The sequence below is a fragment of the Oncorhynchus tshawytscha genome, linkage group LG18 (assembly GCF_018296145.1).
Source record: "Oncorhynchus tshawytscha isolate Ot180627B linkage group LG18, Otsh_v2.0, whole genome shotgun sequence".
NCBI lineage: Eukaryota > Metazoa > Chordata > Actinopteri > Salmoniformes > Salmonidae > Oncorhynchus > Oncorhynchus tshawytscha.
In genome coordinates, this window is record NC_056446.1 from 46,329,809 (window position 1) to 46,349,749 (window position 19,941).

Consider the following 19,941-nt stretch of genomic DNA (forward strand, 5'->3'; position numbering starts at 1 on the left):
CGTTGAAACTTTCACTCTGTTTTCATTTAGCAGACGCTCTTATCCAGAGTGACTTATAGGAGCAATTAGGGTTAAGTGCCTTGCTCAATGGCACATTGACAGATTTTTCACCTAGTCAGCTCGGGGATTTGAACCAGCGACCGTTCGGTTACTGGCCCAACACTGTTAACCGCTAGGCTACCTGCCGCCCCTGTATGTAAGAGAACGTTCTCAAGGAAATTCAAACAGTTTTGCAGCTCCATTAAAATAAGCTTGTTTAAGTCATATCCCCGGTGTCTTCTGTTCTTTACCATGCTTCTTAGTGTGTGGCCAGCAGAGGGAGCCCTTTACCACGCTCCTTAGTGTGTGTGGCCAGCAGAGGGAGCCCTTTACCATGCTCCTTAGTGTGTGTGGCCAGCAGAGGGAGCCCTTTACTACCACGCTCCTTAGTGTGTGTGGCCAGCAGAGGGAGCCCTTTACTACCACGCTCCTTAGTGTGTGTGGCCAGCAGAGGGAGCCCTTTACCACGCTCCTTAGTGTGTGTGGCCAGCAGAGGGAGCCCTTTACCATGCTCCTTAGTGTGTGTGGCCAGCAGAGGGAGCCCTTTACTACCACGCTCCTTAGTGTGTGGCCAGCAGAGGGAGCCCTTGATGGATATAGTTCATATAAGGAAATCAGTCAATAGAAATCAATTCATTAGACTAATTACTGGGCAGGGGTGCAGCCATAGGCCCACTCAATCAGAATGAGGTTTTCCCCACAATGGCTTTAACAGACCAATCCTGGGATTTCGAATTTCAGCTCATGGGACCAACACTTTGCATGTTGCCTTGATATTTTTGTTCAGTATCCATGTCGTCATTTTTCTCCTCCCTGCAACCTAATGAATGTTCATACCAAGCCATCACCTTGTCTTGAGACAAAAATGAAGATGTCTTGGAAATTCTGTTTTCAGAGTGTCTTTGTTTTCATGTTTTATTCATTAGTCAAACTAATCATTGACTAGAACTCGTGCACAGCCATAACACAAAGTACTGCACACACATCAAAGTCAACAAGATTTATTGACCAAAATAACTTGTGGTAAAGGCAGTAGAGCACTCCAAACCACCTTCTTCATCTCTTTAGAGGCAGTCAGAGACGGTCATCTCTTGTTGGGATTTCCGAGCTGTTCCACTTTCTGCTGGATAATAAAATGTCACTATCATGTATACAGCAATAACATAAACAGCAATAACATATATACAGCAATAACATATATACAGCAATAACATATCATGTATACAGCAATAACATATATACAGCAATAACATATATACAGCAATAACATATATACAGCAATAACATATATACAGCAATAACATATATACAGCAATAACATATCATATATACAGCAATAACATATATACAGCAATATCATATATACAGCAATAACATATCATATATACAGCAATAACATATATACAGCAATATCATATATACAGCAATAACATATATACAGCAATAACATAACATATATACAGCAATAACATATATACAGCAATAACATATATACAGCAATAACATATCATATATACAGCAATAACATATATACAGCAATAACATATCATATATACAGCAATAACATATATACAGCAATATCATATATACAGCAATAACATATATACAGCAATAACATATATACAGCAATAACATATATACAGCAATAACATATATACAGCAATAACATATCATATATACAGCAATAACATATATACAGCAATATCATATATACAGCAATAACATATATACAGCAATAACATATATACAGCAATAACATATCATATATACAGCAATATCATATATACAGCAATAACATATATACAGCAATAACATATCATATATACAGCAATAACATAACATATATACAGCAATAACATATCATATATACAGCAATAACATATCATATATACAGCAATAACATAACATATATACAGCAATAACATATCATATATACAGCAATAACATAACATATATACAGCAATAACATCATATATACAGCAATAACATATCATATATACAGCAATAACATAACATATATACAGCAATAACATATATACAGCAATAACATATCATATATACAGCAATAACATATCATATATACAGCAATAACATAACATATATACAGCAATAACATATCATATATACAGCAATAACATATATACAGCAATAACATATATACAGCAATAACATATATACAGCAATAACATATATACAGCAATAACATATATACAGCAATAACATAACATATATACAGCAATAACATATATACAGCAATAACATAACATATATACAGCAATAACATATCATATATACAGCAATAACATAACATATATACAGCAATAACATATCATATATACAGCAATAACATATCATATATACAGCAATAACATATATACAGCAATAACATATATACAGCAATAACATATCATATATACAGCAATAACATATATACAGCAATAACATATATACAGCAATAACATATCATATATACAGCAATAACATATATACAGCAATAACATATATACAGCAATAACATATATACAGCAATAACATATCATATATACAGCAATAACATATATACAGCAATAACATATCATATATACAGCAATAACATATCATATATACAGCAATAACATATATACAGCAATAACATATATACAGCAATAACATATCATATATACAGCAATAACATATCATATATACAGCAATAACATATATACAGCAATAACATATATACAGCAATAACATATCATATATACAGCAATAACATATCATATATACAGCAATAACATATATACAGCAATAACATATCATATATACAGCAATAACATATATACAGCAATAACATATATACAGCAATAACATATATACAGCAATAACATATCATATATACAGCAATAACATATATACAGCAATAACATATCATATATACAGCAATAACATATCATATATACAGCAATAACATATATACAGCAATAACATATATACAGCAATAACATATCATATATACAGCAATAACATATCATATATACAGCAATAACATATCATATATACAGCAATAACATATCATATATACAGCAATAACATAACATATATACAGCAATAACATATCATATATACAGCAATAACATATCATATATACAGCAATAACATATCATATATACAGCAATAACATAACATATATACAGCAATAACATATATACAGCAATAACATATCATATATACAGCAATAACATATATACAGCAATAACATATATACAGCAATAACATATATACAGCAATAACATATACACAGCAATAACATATATACAGCAATAACATATCATATATACAGCAATAACATATATACAGCAATAACATATATACAGCAATAACATATCATATATACAGCAATAACATATCATATATACAGCAATAACATATCATATATACAGCAATAACATATATACAGCAATAACATATATACAGCAATAACATATATACAGCAATAACATATATACAGCAATAACATATATACAGCAATAACATATCATATATACAGCAATAACATATATACAGCAATAACATATATACAGCAATAACATATATACAGCAATAACATATATACAGCAATAACATATATACAGCAATAACATATACAGCAATAACATATCATATATACAGCAATAACATATATACAGCAATAACATATCATATATACAGCAATAACATATCATATATACAGCAATAACATATATACAGCAATAACATATATACAGCAATAACATATCACATATACAGCAATAACATATATACAGCAATAACATATATACAGCAATAACATATATACAGCAATAACATATATACAGCAATAACATATACAGCAATAACATATATACAGCAATAACATGTATACAGCAATAACATATATACAGCAATAACATATATACAGCAATAACATATATACAGCAATAACATATATACAGCAATAACATATATACAGCAATAACATATATACAGCAATAACATATCATATATACAGCAATAACATATATACAGCAATAACATATATACAGCAATAACATATCACATATACAGCAATAACATATATACAGCAATAACATATATACAGCAATAACATATATACAGCAATAACATATCATATATACAGCAATAACATATATACAGCAATAACATATACAGCAATAACATATATACAGCAATAACATGTATACAGCAATAACATATATACAGCAATAACATATATACAGCAATAACATATATACAGCAATAACATATATACAGCAATAACATATATACAGCAATAACATATATACAGCAATAACATATATACAGCAATAACATATACAGCAATAACATATATACAGCAATAACATATATACAGCAATAACATATATACAGCAATAACATATATACAGCAATAACATATATACAGCAATAACATATATACAGCAATAACATATATACAGCAATAACATATCATATATACAGCAATAACATATCATATATACAGCAATAACATATATACAGCAATAACATATATACAGCAATAACATATCACATATACAGCAATAACATATATACAGCAATAACATATATACAGCAATAACATATATACAGCAATAACATATCATATATACAGCAATAACATATATACAGCAATAACATATACAGCAATAACATATATACAGCAATAACATGTATACAGCAATAACATATATACAGCAATAACATATATACAGCAATAACATATATACAGCAATAACATATATACATATATACAGCAATAACATATATACAGCAATAACATGTATACAGCAATAACATATATACAGCAATAACATATATACAGCAATAACATATATACAGCAATAACATATATACATATATACAGCAATAACATATATACAGCAATAACATATATACAGCAATAACATATATACAGCAATAACATATATACAGCAATAACATATATACAGCAATAACATATCATATATACAGCAATAACATGTATACAGCAATAACATATATACAGCAATAACATATATACAGCAATAACATATATACAGCAATAACATATATACAGCAATAACATATATACAGCAATAACATCTATACAGCAATAACATATATACAGCAATAACATATATACAGCAATAACATATACAGCAATAACATATATACAGCAATAACATGTATACAGCAATAACATATATACAGCAATAACATATATACAGCAATAACATATATACAGCAATAACATATATACAGCAATAACATATATACAGCAATAACATATATACAGCAATAACATATATACAGCAATAACATATATACAGCAATAACATATATACAGCAATAACATATATACAGCAATAACATATATACAGCAATAACATATATACAGCAATAACATATCATATATACAGCAATAACATATATACAGCAATAACATATATACAGCAATAACATATCATATATACAGCAATAACATATATACAGCAATAACATATCATATATACAGCAATAACATGTATACAGCAATAACATATACAGCAATATCATATATACAGCAATAACATGTATACAGCAATAACATATATACAGCAATAACATATATACAGCAATAACATATCATATATACAGCAATAACATGTATACAGCAATATCATATATACAGCAATAACATATATACAGCAATAACATATATACAGCAATAACATATCATATATACAGCAATAACATGTATACAGCAATAACATATATACAGCAATAACATATATACAGCAATAACATGTATACAGCAATAACATATATACAGCAATAACATATATACAGCAATAACATATATACAGCAATAACATGTATACAGCAATAACATATATACAGCAATAACATATATACAGCAATATCATATATACAGCAATAACATATCATATATACAGCAATAACATATCATATATACAGCAATAACATATATACAGCAATAACATATATACAGCAATAACATATCATATATACAGCAATAACATATATACAGCAATAACATATCATATATACAGCAATAACATATCATATATACAGCAATAACATATATACAGCAATAACATATATACAGCAATAACATATATACAGCAATAACATATCATATATACAGCAATAACATATCATATATACAGCAATAACATATCATATATACAGCAATAACATATCATATATACAGCAATAACATATATACAGCAATAACATATATACAGCAATAACATATCATATATACAGCAATAACATATCATATATACAGCAATAACATATCATATATACAGCAATAACATATATACAGCAATAACATGTATACAGCAATAACATATATACAGCAATAACATATATACAGCAATAACATATATACAGCAATATCATATATACAGCAATAACATGTATACAGCAATAACATATATACAGCAATAACATATATACAGCAATAACATATATACAGCAATAACATATCATATATACAGCAATAACATGTATACAGCAATATCATATATACAGCAATAACATATATACAGCAATAACATATATACAGCAATAACATATCATATATACAGCAATAACATGTATACAGCAATAACATATACAGCAATATCATATATACAGCAATAACATGTATACAGCAATAACATATATACAGCAATAACATATATACAGCAATAACATATCATATATACAGCAATAACATGTATACAGCAATAACATATACAGCAATATCATATATACAGCAATAACATGTATACAGCAATAACATATATACAGCAATAACATATATACAGCAATAACATATCATATATACAGCAATAACATGTATACAGCAATAACATATACAGCAATATCATATATACAGCAATAACATGTATACAGCAATAACATATCATATATACAGCAATAACATATATACAGCAATATCATATATACAGCAATAACATGTATACAGCAATAACATATCATATATACAGCAATATCATATATACAGCAATAACATATATACAGCAATAACATATATACAGCAATAACATATATACAGCAATAACATATCATGTATACAGCAATAACATATATACAGCAATAACATGTATACAGCAATAACATATACAGCAATAACATATATACAGCAATAACATATACAGCAATAACATATATACAGCAATAACATATATACAGCAATAACATATACAGCAATAACATATATACAGCAATAACATATATACAGCAATAACATATCATATATACAGCAATAACATATATACAGCAATAACATATATACAGCAATAACATATATACAGCAATAACATGTATACAGCAATAACATATACAGCAATAACATATATACAGCAATAACATATATACAGCAATAACATATATACAGCAATAACATATATACAGCAATAACATATACAGCAATAACATATATACAGCAATAACATATCATATATACAGCAATAACATATCATATATACAGCAATAACATATATACAGCAATAACATATATACAGCAATAACATGTATACAGCAATAACATATACAGCAATAACATATATACAGCAATAACATATATACAGCAATAACATGTATACAGCAATAACATATATACAGCAATAACATATATACAGCAATAACATATCATATATACAGCAATAACATATCATATATACAGCAATAACATGTATACAGCAATAACATATATACAGCAATAACATATATACAGCAATAACATGTATACAGCAATAACATATACAGCAATAACATATATACAGCAATAACATATATACAGCAATAACATATCATGTATACAGCAATAACATATATACAGCAATAACATGTATACAGCAATAACATATATACAGCAATAACATATACAGCAATAACATATATACAGCAATAACATATATACAGCAATAACATATACAGCAATAACATATATACAGCAATAACATATATACAGCAATAACATATATACAGCAATAACATATATACAGCAATAACATATATACAGCAATAACATATATACAGCAATAACATATACAGCAATAACATATATACAGCAATAACATATCATATATACAGCAATAACATATATACAGCAATAACATATCATATATACAGCAATAACATATATACAGCAATAACATATATACAGCAATAACATGTATACAGCAATAACATATACAGCAATATCATATATACAGCAATAACATATATACAGCAATAACATATCATGTATACAGCAATAACATATATACAGCAATAACATGTATACAGCAATAACATATACAGCAATAACATATATACAGCAATAACATATACAGCAATAACATATATACAGCAATAACATATATACAGCAATAACATATACAGCAATAACATATATACAGCAATAACATATATACAGCAATAACATATATACAGCAATAACATATATACAGCAATAACATATATACAGCAATAACATATATACAGCAATAACATATATACAGCAATAACATATACAGCAATAACATATATACAGCAATAACATATATACAGCAATAACATATACAGCAATAACATATATACAGCAATATCATATATACAGCAATAACATGTATACAGCAATAACATATCATATATACAGCAATAACATATATACAGCAATAACATATCATATATACAGCAATAACATATATACAGCAATAACATATATACAGCAATAACATATATACAGCAATAACATATATACAGCAATAACATATACAGCAATAACATATCATGTATACAGCAATAACATATATACAGCAATAACATATACACAGCAATAACATATATACAGCAATAACATATATACAGCAATAACATATCATATATACAGCAATAACATATATACAGCAATAACATATATACAGCAATAACATATATACAGCAATAACATATATACAGCAATAACATATATACAGCAATAACATATATACAGCAATAACATATATACAGCAATAACATATATACAGCAATAACATATATACAGCAATAACATATATACAGCAATAACATATATACAGCAATAACATATCATATATACAGCAATAACATATATACAGCAATAACATATATACAGCAATAACATATCATATATACAGCAATAACATATCATATATACAGCAATAACATATCATATATACAGCAATAACATATATACAGCAATAACATATATACAGCAATAACATATATACAGCAATAACATATATACAGCAATAACATATATACAGCAATAACATATATACAGCAATAACATATACAGCAATAACATATATACAGCAATAACATATCATATATACAGCAATAACATGTATACAGCAATAACATATATACAGCAATAACATATATACAGCAATAACATATATACAGCAATAACATATCATATATACAGCAATAACATGTATACAGCAATAACATATATACAGCAATAACATATATACAGCAATAACATATATACAGCAATAACATATATACAGCAATAACATATCATATATACAGCAATAACATGTATACAGCAATAACATATCATGTATACAGCAATAACATATATACAGCAATAACATATATACAGCAATAACATATATACAGCAATAACATATATACAGCAATAACATATATACAGCAATAACATATATACAGCAATAACATATCATATATACAGCAATAACATATCATGTATACAGCAATAACATATATACAGCAATAACATATATACAGCAATAACATATCATATATACAGCAATAACATATCATATATACAGCAATAACATAACATATATACAGCAATAACATATATACAGCAATAACATATCATATATACAGCAATAACATATATACAGCAATAACATATATACAGCAATAACATATATACAGCAATAACATATCATATATACAGCAATAACATGTATACAGCAATAACATATATACAGCAATAACATAACATATATATACAGCAATAACATATATACAGCAATAACATATATACAGCAATAACATATATACAGCAATAACATATATACAGCAATAACATATATACAGCAATAACATATACAGCAATAACATATATACAGCAATAACATATATACAGCAATAACATATATACAGCAATAACATATATACAGCAATAAACATATACAGCAATAACATATATACAGCAATAACATATATACAGCAATAACATATCATGTATACAGCAATAACATATATACAGCAATAACATATATACAGCAATAACATATATACAGCAATAACATATATACAGCAATAACATATATACAGCAATAACATATCATGTATACAGCAATAACATATATACAGCAATAACATATATACAGCAATAACATATATACAGCAATAACATATATACAGCAATAACATATATACAGCAATAACATATATACAGCAATAACATATACAGCAATAACATATCATATATACAGCAATAACATATCATGTATACAGCAATAACATATATACAGCAATAACATATATACAGCAATAACATATATACAGCAATAACATATATACAGCAATAACATATATACAGCAATAACATATATACAGCAATAACATATATACAGCAATAACATATATACAGCAATAACATATATACAGCAATAACATATATACAGCAATAACATATATACAGCAATAACATATACAGCAATAACATATATACAGCAATAACATATATACAGCAATAACATATATACAGCAATAACATATATACAGCAATAACATATCATATATACAGCAATAACATATCATATATACAGCAATAACATATCATATATACAGCAATAACATATCATATATACAGCAATAACATATATACAGCAATAACATATATACAGCAATAACATATATACAGCAATAACATATCATATATACAGCAATAACATATCATATATACAGCAATAACATATCATATATACAGCAATAACATATATACAGCAATAACATATATACAGCAATAACATATATACAGCAATAACATATCATATATACAGCAATAACATATCATATATACAGCAATAACATATCATATATACAGCAATAACATATCATATATACAGCAATAACATATATACAGCAATAACATATATACAGCAATAACATATCATATATACAGCAATAACATATATACAGCAATAACATATATACAGCAATAACATATATACAGCAATAACATATACAGCAATAACATATATACAGCAATAACATATATACAGCAATAACATATACAGCAATAACATATATACAGCAATAACATATATACAGCAATAACATATATACAGCAATAACATATACAGCAATAACATATATACAGCAATAACATATATACAGCAATAACATATCATGTATACAGCAATAACATATACAGCAATAACATATATACAGCAATAACATATATACAGCAATAACATATATACAGCAATAACATATATACAGCAATAACATATATACAGCAATAACATATATACAGCAATAACATATATACAGCAATAACATATACAGCAATAACATATACAGCAATAACACATATACAGCAATAACATATATACTAAGAATTTGTTCTTAACTGACTTGCCTGGTAAAATAAGGGTTACATTTTTAAAAGAAACACACCTTGCCATTTTCATGTCCTTTAATTCTGAATAGCTCAGCTGAAGTAGATATCCCAACCGCCCATGAGGGCTTACTGTTTCTATGCTGAAGTAGATATCCCAACCGCCCATGAGGGCTTACTGTTTCTATGCTGAAGTAGATATCCCAACCGCCCATGAGGGCTTACTGTTTCTATGCTGAAGTAGATATCCCAACCACCCATGAGGGCTTACTGTTTGGCACCAGATAGGACCCAGCTTTATTCTATGTTGAAGTAGATATCCCAACCACCCATGAGGGCTTACTGTTTGGCACCAGATAGGACCCAGCTTTATTCTATGTTGAAGTAGATATCCCAACCACCCATGAGGGCTTACTGTTTGGCACCAGATAGGACCCAGCTTTATTCTATGTTGAAGTAGATATCCCAACCGCCCATGAGGGCTTACTGTTTGGCACCAGATAGTACCCAGCTTTATTCTATGTTGAAGTAGATATCCCAACCGCCCATGAGGGCTTACTGTTTGGCACCAGATAGGACCCAGCTTTATTCTATGTTGAAGTAGATATCCCAACCGCCCATGAGGGCTTACTGTTTGGCACCAGATAGGACCCAGCTTTATTCTATGCTGAAGTAGATATCCCAACCGCCCATGAGGGCTTACTGTTTGGCACCAGATAGGACCCAGCTTTATTCTATGCTGAAGTAGATATCCCAACCGCCCATGAGGGCTTACTGTTTGGCACCAGATAGGACCCAGCTTTATTCTATGCTGAAGTAGATATCCCAACCGCCCATGAGGGCTTACTGTTTGGCACCAGATAGGACCCAGCTTTATTCTATGCTGAAGTAGATATCCCAACCGCCCATGAGGGCTTACTGTTTGGCACCAGATAGGACCCAGCTTTATTCTATGTTGAGTCTGAAAATACAATGAATCAGTCTGTTCTCATGGGAAGAAAGGAACTTGGCAGGTGTTATGTTATTTTGAACAATGCCTTAAGTTACTTTGAGTTGCTAACATGTCTTCCATTCTCTTATCCTGACAAAAGGGAGCAATAGCACATGTAAAAACAAACAGCTATTATCATGCAGTCAACTTCCCTCATCAGACTACCATAAAGGCCTGATTGGTGGAGGGCTGCAGAGATGGCTGTCCTTCTGGAAGGTTCTCCCATCTCCACAGAGGAACTCTAGAGCTCTGTCAGAGTGACCGTCTGGTTCTTGGTCACCTCTCTGACCAAGGACCTTCTCCCCCGATTGCTCAGTTTGACTGGGCAGCCAGCTCTAGGAAGAGTCTTGGTGGTTCCAAACTTCTTCCATTTAATAATGATGGAGGCCACTGTGTTCTTGGGGACCTTCAATGCTGCAGAAATGTTTTGGTACCCTTCCCCAGATCTGTGCCTCAACACAATCCGGTCTCTGAGCTCTACGGACAATTCCTTCGACCTCAAGGCTTGATTTTTGCTCTGACATGCACTGTCAACTGTGGGACCTTATGTAGACAGGTGAGTGCCTTTCCAAATCATGTCCAATCAGTTGAATTTATCACAGTTGGACTCCAATCAAGTTGTAGAAACATCTCAAGGATGATCAATGGAAACAGGATGCACCTGAGCTCAATTTCAAGTCTCATAGTAAAGGGTCTGAATACTAAATAAGCTATTTCTGTTTTTATTTGTAATACATTTGCAAAAATGTCTAAACCTGTTTTCACTTAGTCATTATGCGGTATTATGATGTCATTATGGATTATTGTGATGTCATTATGGGGTATTGTGATGTCATTATGGGGTATTGTGATGTCATTATGGGGTATTCTGTGTAGATTGATGAGGGGAAAATACTATTTAATCCATTTTAGAATAAGGCTGTAACGTACCAAAATGTGGAACAAATCAAGGGGGGTCTGAATACTTTCTGAATGCACTGTACATAAAATGTCTCAAGACATGGCATTAGTGTCTTGACAGGCTGTCTCTGGAAATCTCTTCAAGATGTGTTTTGAGATATGTAAGTATCTTGAGATGTCTCCATTGCATGTCTCAAGACAAAGGTGATGGCTGGATAATTTACTTTGTGATTGGCTGGAGTGAAATCAACATAACTTCTCTGTAGTGAAATACAACTATGTAGAAACAGGTCTGCAGTAGAACTCAGAAACCAATTACCTATATAAACCCTGGATTACTGTGTATTGGCCATTGAGAGGCTTTGAAGCCACCGGTTGGACATAGTAGGAGCAGTCCTCCATGGGAATGAATGGAATTCTACAGTTTTTCAATAAAATGTTTCAAGGAGAAAATTACATGTATTTAACTATTTTTGTTGTAATAGGCACAATACAATTAGCAATCGTAAAAAATTATACTTGAAGGAAAATGTAATTTTTGTTTAGCTCAAATACTGTATAATTTTAAAGTGTTCATTGAGGTGTGTAATAGAAACCAAGATTGATATTTAGATTCCATTAGAGTCATTCACCGCCGCACAGGTTTCAGCCCGCTTCCTCGCGAGGCAGTTGGTTTGAGCCTGTCAATTCTCCTGGCGGAGCTCATTCAGTAAACAACCGGCCTGGAGAATCCGCTGGAGTCAATGATTGGCTGTTCGAGGGGAGGGAGTGACGCTTAGAGAGAGATGGGAGGAGGAGTAGATGTCCGCAAGAAGAACAGGAACAGAGCTCGCTAGTTCCCCCGCCCACACCTTCCGTGCACTTTCTCTCAAATCAACTTTCTCTCGCTCTCCAAAAAATGGTGAGACTGAGCGAAGAGCTGCACCATCCCGGACCTCTCCCGGTGTGGGGTGTGATGACGTAGTGCCAGTATGAGATATGATGGAGAAGCTTTGGACCAGCCTGTCGGAGGTGTCTTGGAGCTCCGTGTCCGTTCCGTTAGATGCTGTGGTCAGTAAGGTCCGCTTGCCCTGTCTGGTCCGCCTGGCGCCTGGTAAGACCTTCGAGGACACACCTCACTGACTCCTCTATCCATCCTTCTCTTAGCCTACTACACCATATTCTCTATCTTAACACAATATTCCTTCCTAAACACTAAACTGGCTCTATAACAGTATTATCCGTGTGGAGAATAATAATGATTGATTGAATTAGGAGAGTTTGGAACGGGAACTGGACACTAATAGTTTATAAACGTGTAAACGTTTGGGCAGGTCTACTGGTATGTAGACTACTCGGTCTGTAATAAAGATGACTTGTTGCAGCAGCTTCAATTTAACCCCTCACGGTAGCAAGTATGTTATTTAACAGTATGGCCAAACCACCACAAAGTGTCTGTTGTGTCGCTAAAGTCCTGCTCTGCTTTTCATATGTAAATTCTGTAATCTGCCGGTGAGTGTTCTGAATACTAACGAGCAGCGCAAGGAAACGGAACGCCAGGTTTGAGGCATTTTACACTGGGCAAAAAGCGTGCCCCCCCCCCCTATGATGACACCCCCTAGGTTTACATTGATCTGTCTACACCCCTCGAGGTTTACATAGATCTGACTACAACCCCCTAGGTACCATAGATCTGACAACACCCCCTAGGTTTACATAGATCTGACAACACCCCCTAGGTTTACATAGATCTGACTACACCTCCCTAGGGTTACATAGATCTGACTACACCCCCTAGGTTTACATAGATCTGACTACACCCCTAGGAGGTTTACATAGATCTGACTACACCCCCTAGGTACCATTTATCTGACAACACCCCCTAGGTTTACATATATCTGACAACACCCCCTAGGTTTACATAGATCGGACTACACCTGCCTAGGTTTACATAGATCTGACAACACCCCCTAGGTTTACATAGATCTGACTACACCTCCCTAGGTTTACATCGATCTGACTACACCCCCTAGGTTTACATAGATCTGACTACACCTCCCTAGGGTTACATAGATCTGACTACACACCCCCTAGGTTTACATAGATCTGACTACACCCCTAGGAGGTTTACATAGATCTGACTACACCCCCTAGGTACCATTTATCTGACAACACCCCCTAGGTTTACATATATCTGACAACACCCCCTAGGTTTACATAGATCGGACTACACCTGCCTAGGTTTACATAGATCTGACAACACCCCCTAGGTTTACATAGATCTGACTACACCTCCCTAGGTTTACATCGATCTGACTACACCCCCTAGGTTTACATAGATCTGACTACACCTCCCTAGGGTTACATAGATCTGACTACACCCCCTAGGTTTACATAGATCTGACTACACCCCCTAGGAGGTTTACATAGATCTGACTACACCCCCTAGGTACCATTTATCTGACAACACCCCCTAGGTTTACATATATCTGACAACACCCCCTAGGTTTACATAGATCGGACTACACCTGCCTAGGTTTACATAGATCTGACAACACCCCCTAGGTTTACATAGATCTGACTACACCTCCCTAGGTTTACATCGATCTGACTACACCCCCTAGGTTTACATAGATCTGACAACACCCCCTAGGTTTACATAGATCTGACTACACCTCCCTAGGTTTACATAGATCTGACTACACCCCTAGGAGGTTTACATAGATCTGACTACACCCCCCAGGTACCATATATCTGACAACACCCCCTAGGTTTACATAGATCTGACAACACCCCCTAGGTTTACATAGATCTGACTACACCACCCTAGGGTTACATAGATCTGACTACACTCCCTAGGAGGTTTACATAGATCTCGACTACACCCCCTAGGTACCATATATCTGACAACACCCCCTAGGTTTACATAGATCTGACAACACACCCCTAGGTTTACATAGATCGGACTACACCTGCCTAGGTTTACATAGATCTGACAACACCCCCTAGGTTTACATAGATCTGACTACACCTCCCTAGGTTTACATCGATCTGACTACACCCCCTAGGTTTACATAGATCTGACAACACCCCCTAGGTTTACATAGATCTGACTACACCCCTAGGAGGTTTACATAGATCTGACTCCACCCCTAGGTACCATATATCTGACAACACCCCCTAGGTTTACATATATCTGACAACACCCCCTAGGTTTACATAGATCGGACTACACCTCCCTAGGGTTACATAGATCTGACTACACCCCCTAGGTTTACATAGACCTGACTACACCCCCTAGGTTTAAAGAGATCTGACTACACCCCTAGGTTTACATATATCTGACAACACCCCCTAGGTTTACATAGATCTGACTACACCCCCTAGCTTTACATAGATCTGACTACATCCCCTAGGTTTACATAGATCTGACAACACCCGCCTAGGTTTACATAGATCTGACAACACCCCCTAGGTTTACATAGATCTGACTACACCTCCCTAGGTTTACATCGATCTGACTACACCCCCTAGGTTTACATAGATCTGACTACACCCCTAGGAGGTTTACATAGATCTGACTCCACCCCTAGGTACCATATATCTGACAACACCCCCTAGGTACCATATATCTGACAACACCCCCTAGGTTTACATAGATCTGACTACACCTCCCTAGGGTTACATAGATCTGACTACACCCCCTAGGTTTACATAGATCTGACTACACCCCTAGGTTTACATAGATCTGACAACACCCCTAGGTTTACATAGATCTGACAACACTCCCCTAGATACCATATCTCTGACAACACCCCCTAGGTTTAAATAGATATGACAACACTCCCCTAGGTTTACATATATCTGACAACACCTCCCTAGGTTTACATAGATCTGACTACACCCCCTAGGTACCATAGATCTCTGACAACACCCCCTAGGTTTACATAGATCTGACTACACCTCCCTAGGTTTACATAGATCTGACTACACCTCCCTAGGGTTACATAGATCTGACTACACCTCCCCAGGTACCATAGATCTGACTACACCCCCTTGGTACCATAGATCTGACTACACCTCCCTAGGTTTACATAGATCTGACTACACCTCCCTAGGTACCATAGATCTGACTACACCCCCTTGGTACCATAGATCTGACTACACCTCCCTAGGTTTACATAGATCTGATAACACCCCCTAGGTTTACATAGATCTGACTACACCCCCCTTGGTACCATAGATCTGACTACACCTCCCTAGGTTTACATAGATCTGATAACACCCCCCTAGGTTTACATAGATCTGACTACACCCTCCTAGGTACCATAGATCTGGTGAGCTCTGGACAACACTGCTGCCACAGGCTACATGTTTTTTAAGATTGGGTTTGAGTGGAAGAACAGTCACAGCTCACAAGTGGATTTTTCTCCAAGTCCAGTAGTCAGCATTAACAGCTACCACCAGCTCAACAGTGGTGAGAGGAAGTAACTCAAGTCATCATCATTAAGTCATACTTCTCCTGGCAAAACCACAGCTTCGCCTCTCCCCTGTACCTTCCCCTGGGCAGCCACATCTCTACCCTGTACCTTCCCCTGGGCAGCCACACCTCTCCCCTGTACCTTCCCCTGGGAAGCCACATCTCTACCCTGTACCTTCCCTGGTCAGCCACACCTCTACCCTGTACCTTCCCCTGGGGAGCCACACCTCTCCCCTGTACCTTCCCCTGGGGAGCCACACCTCTACCCCGTACCTTCCCCTGGGCAGCCACACCTCTACCCTGTACCTTCCCTGGGCAGCCACACCTCTCACCTGTACCTTCCCCTGGGGAGCCACACCTCTCCCCTGTACCTTCCCCTGGGCAGCCACACTTCTACCCTGTACCTTCCCTTGGGCAGCCACACCTCTCACCTGTACCTTCCCTGGGGAGCCACACCTCTCCCCTGTACCTTCCCCTGGGCAGCCACACCTCTCCTCTGTACCTTCCCTGGGCAGCCACACCTCTCCCCTGTACCTTCCCTGGGCAGCCACACTTCTCCCCTGTACCTTCCCCTGGGCAGCCACACCTCTCCCTGTACCTTCCCCTGGGGAGCCACACCTCTACCCTGTACCTTCCCCTGGGCAGCCACACCTCTCCCTGTACCTTCCCCTGGGGAGCCACACCTCTCCCCTGTACCTTCCCCTGGGGAGCCACACCTCTCCCCTGTACCTTCCCCTGGGCAGCCACATCTCTCCCCTGTACCTTCCCTGGGCAGCCACACCTCTCCCCTGTACCTTCCCCTGGGCAGCCACACCTCTACCCTGTACCTTCCCTGGGCAGCCACACCTCTCCCCTGTACCTTCCCCTGGGCAGCCACACCTCTCCCCTGTACCTTCCCCTGGGAAGCCACACCTTACCCTGTACCTTCCCTGGGCAGCCACACCTCTCCCCTGTACCTTCCCCTGGGCAGCCACACCTCTCCCCTGTACCTTCCCCTGGGAAGCCACACCTTTACCCTGTACCTTCCCTGGGAAGCCACACCTCTACCCTGTACCTTCCCCTGGGCAGCCACACTACTACTCTGTACCTTCCCCTGGGAAGCCACACCTCTACCCTGTACCTTCCCTGGGCAGCCACACCTCTCACCTGTACCTTCCCCTGGGGAGCCACACCTCTCACCTGTACCTTCCCTGGGGAGCCACACCTCTCCCCCTGTACCTTCCCTGGGCAGCCACACCTCTCACCTGTACCTTCCCCTGGGCAGCCACACCACTCACCTGTACCTTCCCCTGGGCAGCCACACCTCTCACCTGTACCTTAGCTCTCAATGAATCAATCCGTTAACAAGTTCTCAATGAATCAATCAGTTAACAAGCTCTCAATGAATCAATCCATTAACAAGCTCTCAATGAATCAATCAGTTAACAAGCTCTCAATGAATCAAGCCGTTAACAAGCTCTCAATGATTCAATCCTTTAACAAGCTCTCAATGATTCAATCCGTTAACAAGCTCTCAATGAATCAATCAGTTAACAAGCTCTCAATGAATCAATCCGTTAACAAGTTCTCAATGAATCAATCCGTTAACAAGCTCTCAATGAATGAATCAGTTAACAAGCTCTCAATGAATCAATCCTTTAACAAGCTCTCAATGATTCAATCCGTTAACAAGCTCTCAATGAATCAATTAGTTAACAAGCTCTCAATGAATCAATCCGTTAACAAGCTCTCAATGAATGAATCAGTTAACAAACTCTCAGAATCAGTCTGTTAACAAGTTCTCGATGAATCAATCAGTTAACAAGTTCTCAATGAATCAATCCGTTAACAAGCTCTCAATGAATCAATCCGTTAACAAACTCTCAATGAATCAATCCGTTAACAGTATCATAATTAAGAGCACAGTAATTAGGGAATTAGTCTCACCTGTGATGGTTG

The 19,941-nt window shown here is 34.7% G+C and overlaps 1 protein-coding gene across 1 annotated transcript in view; it reads left to right on the plus strand.

The window, feature by feature from the left end:
- The first annotated feature begins 14,342 nt into the window (after positions 1 to 14,342).
- gareml (GRB2 associated, regulator of MAPK1-like) overlaps positions 14,343 to 19,941 on the plus strand; it is a 65,457-nt gene continuing 59,858 nt past the window's right edge. The window contains exon 1 of the mRNA XM_042301153.1: positions 14,343 to 14,637. Within this exon, the coding sequence (XP_042157087.1) occupies positions 14,523 to 14,637 (115 nt within the window). The 5' untranslated portion in view covers positions 14,343 to 14,522. The remainder of the gene's footprint in view (positions 14,638 to 19,941) is intronic.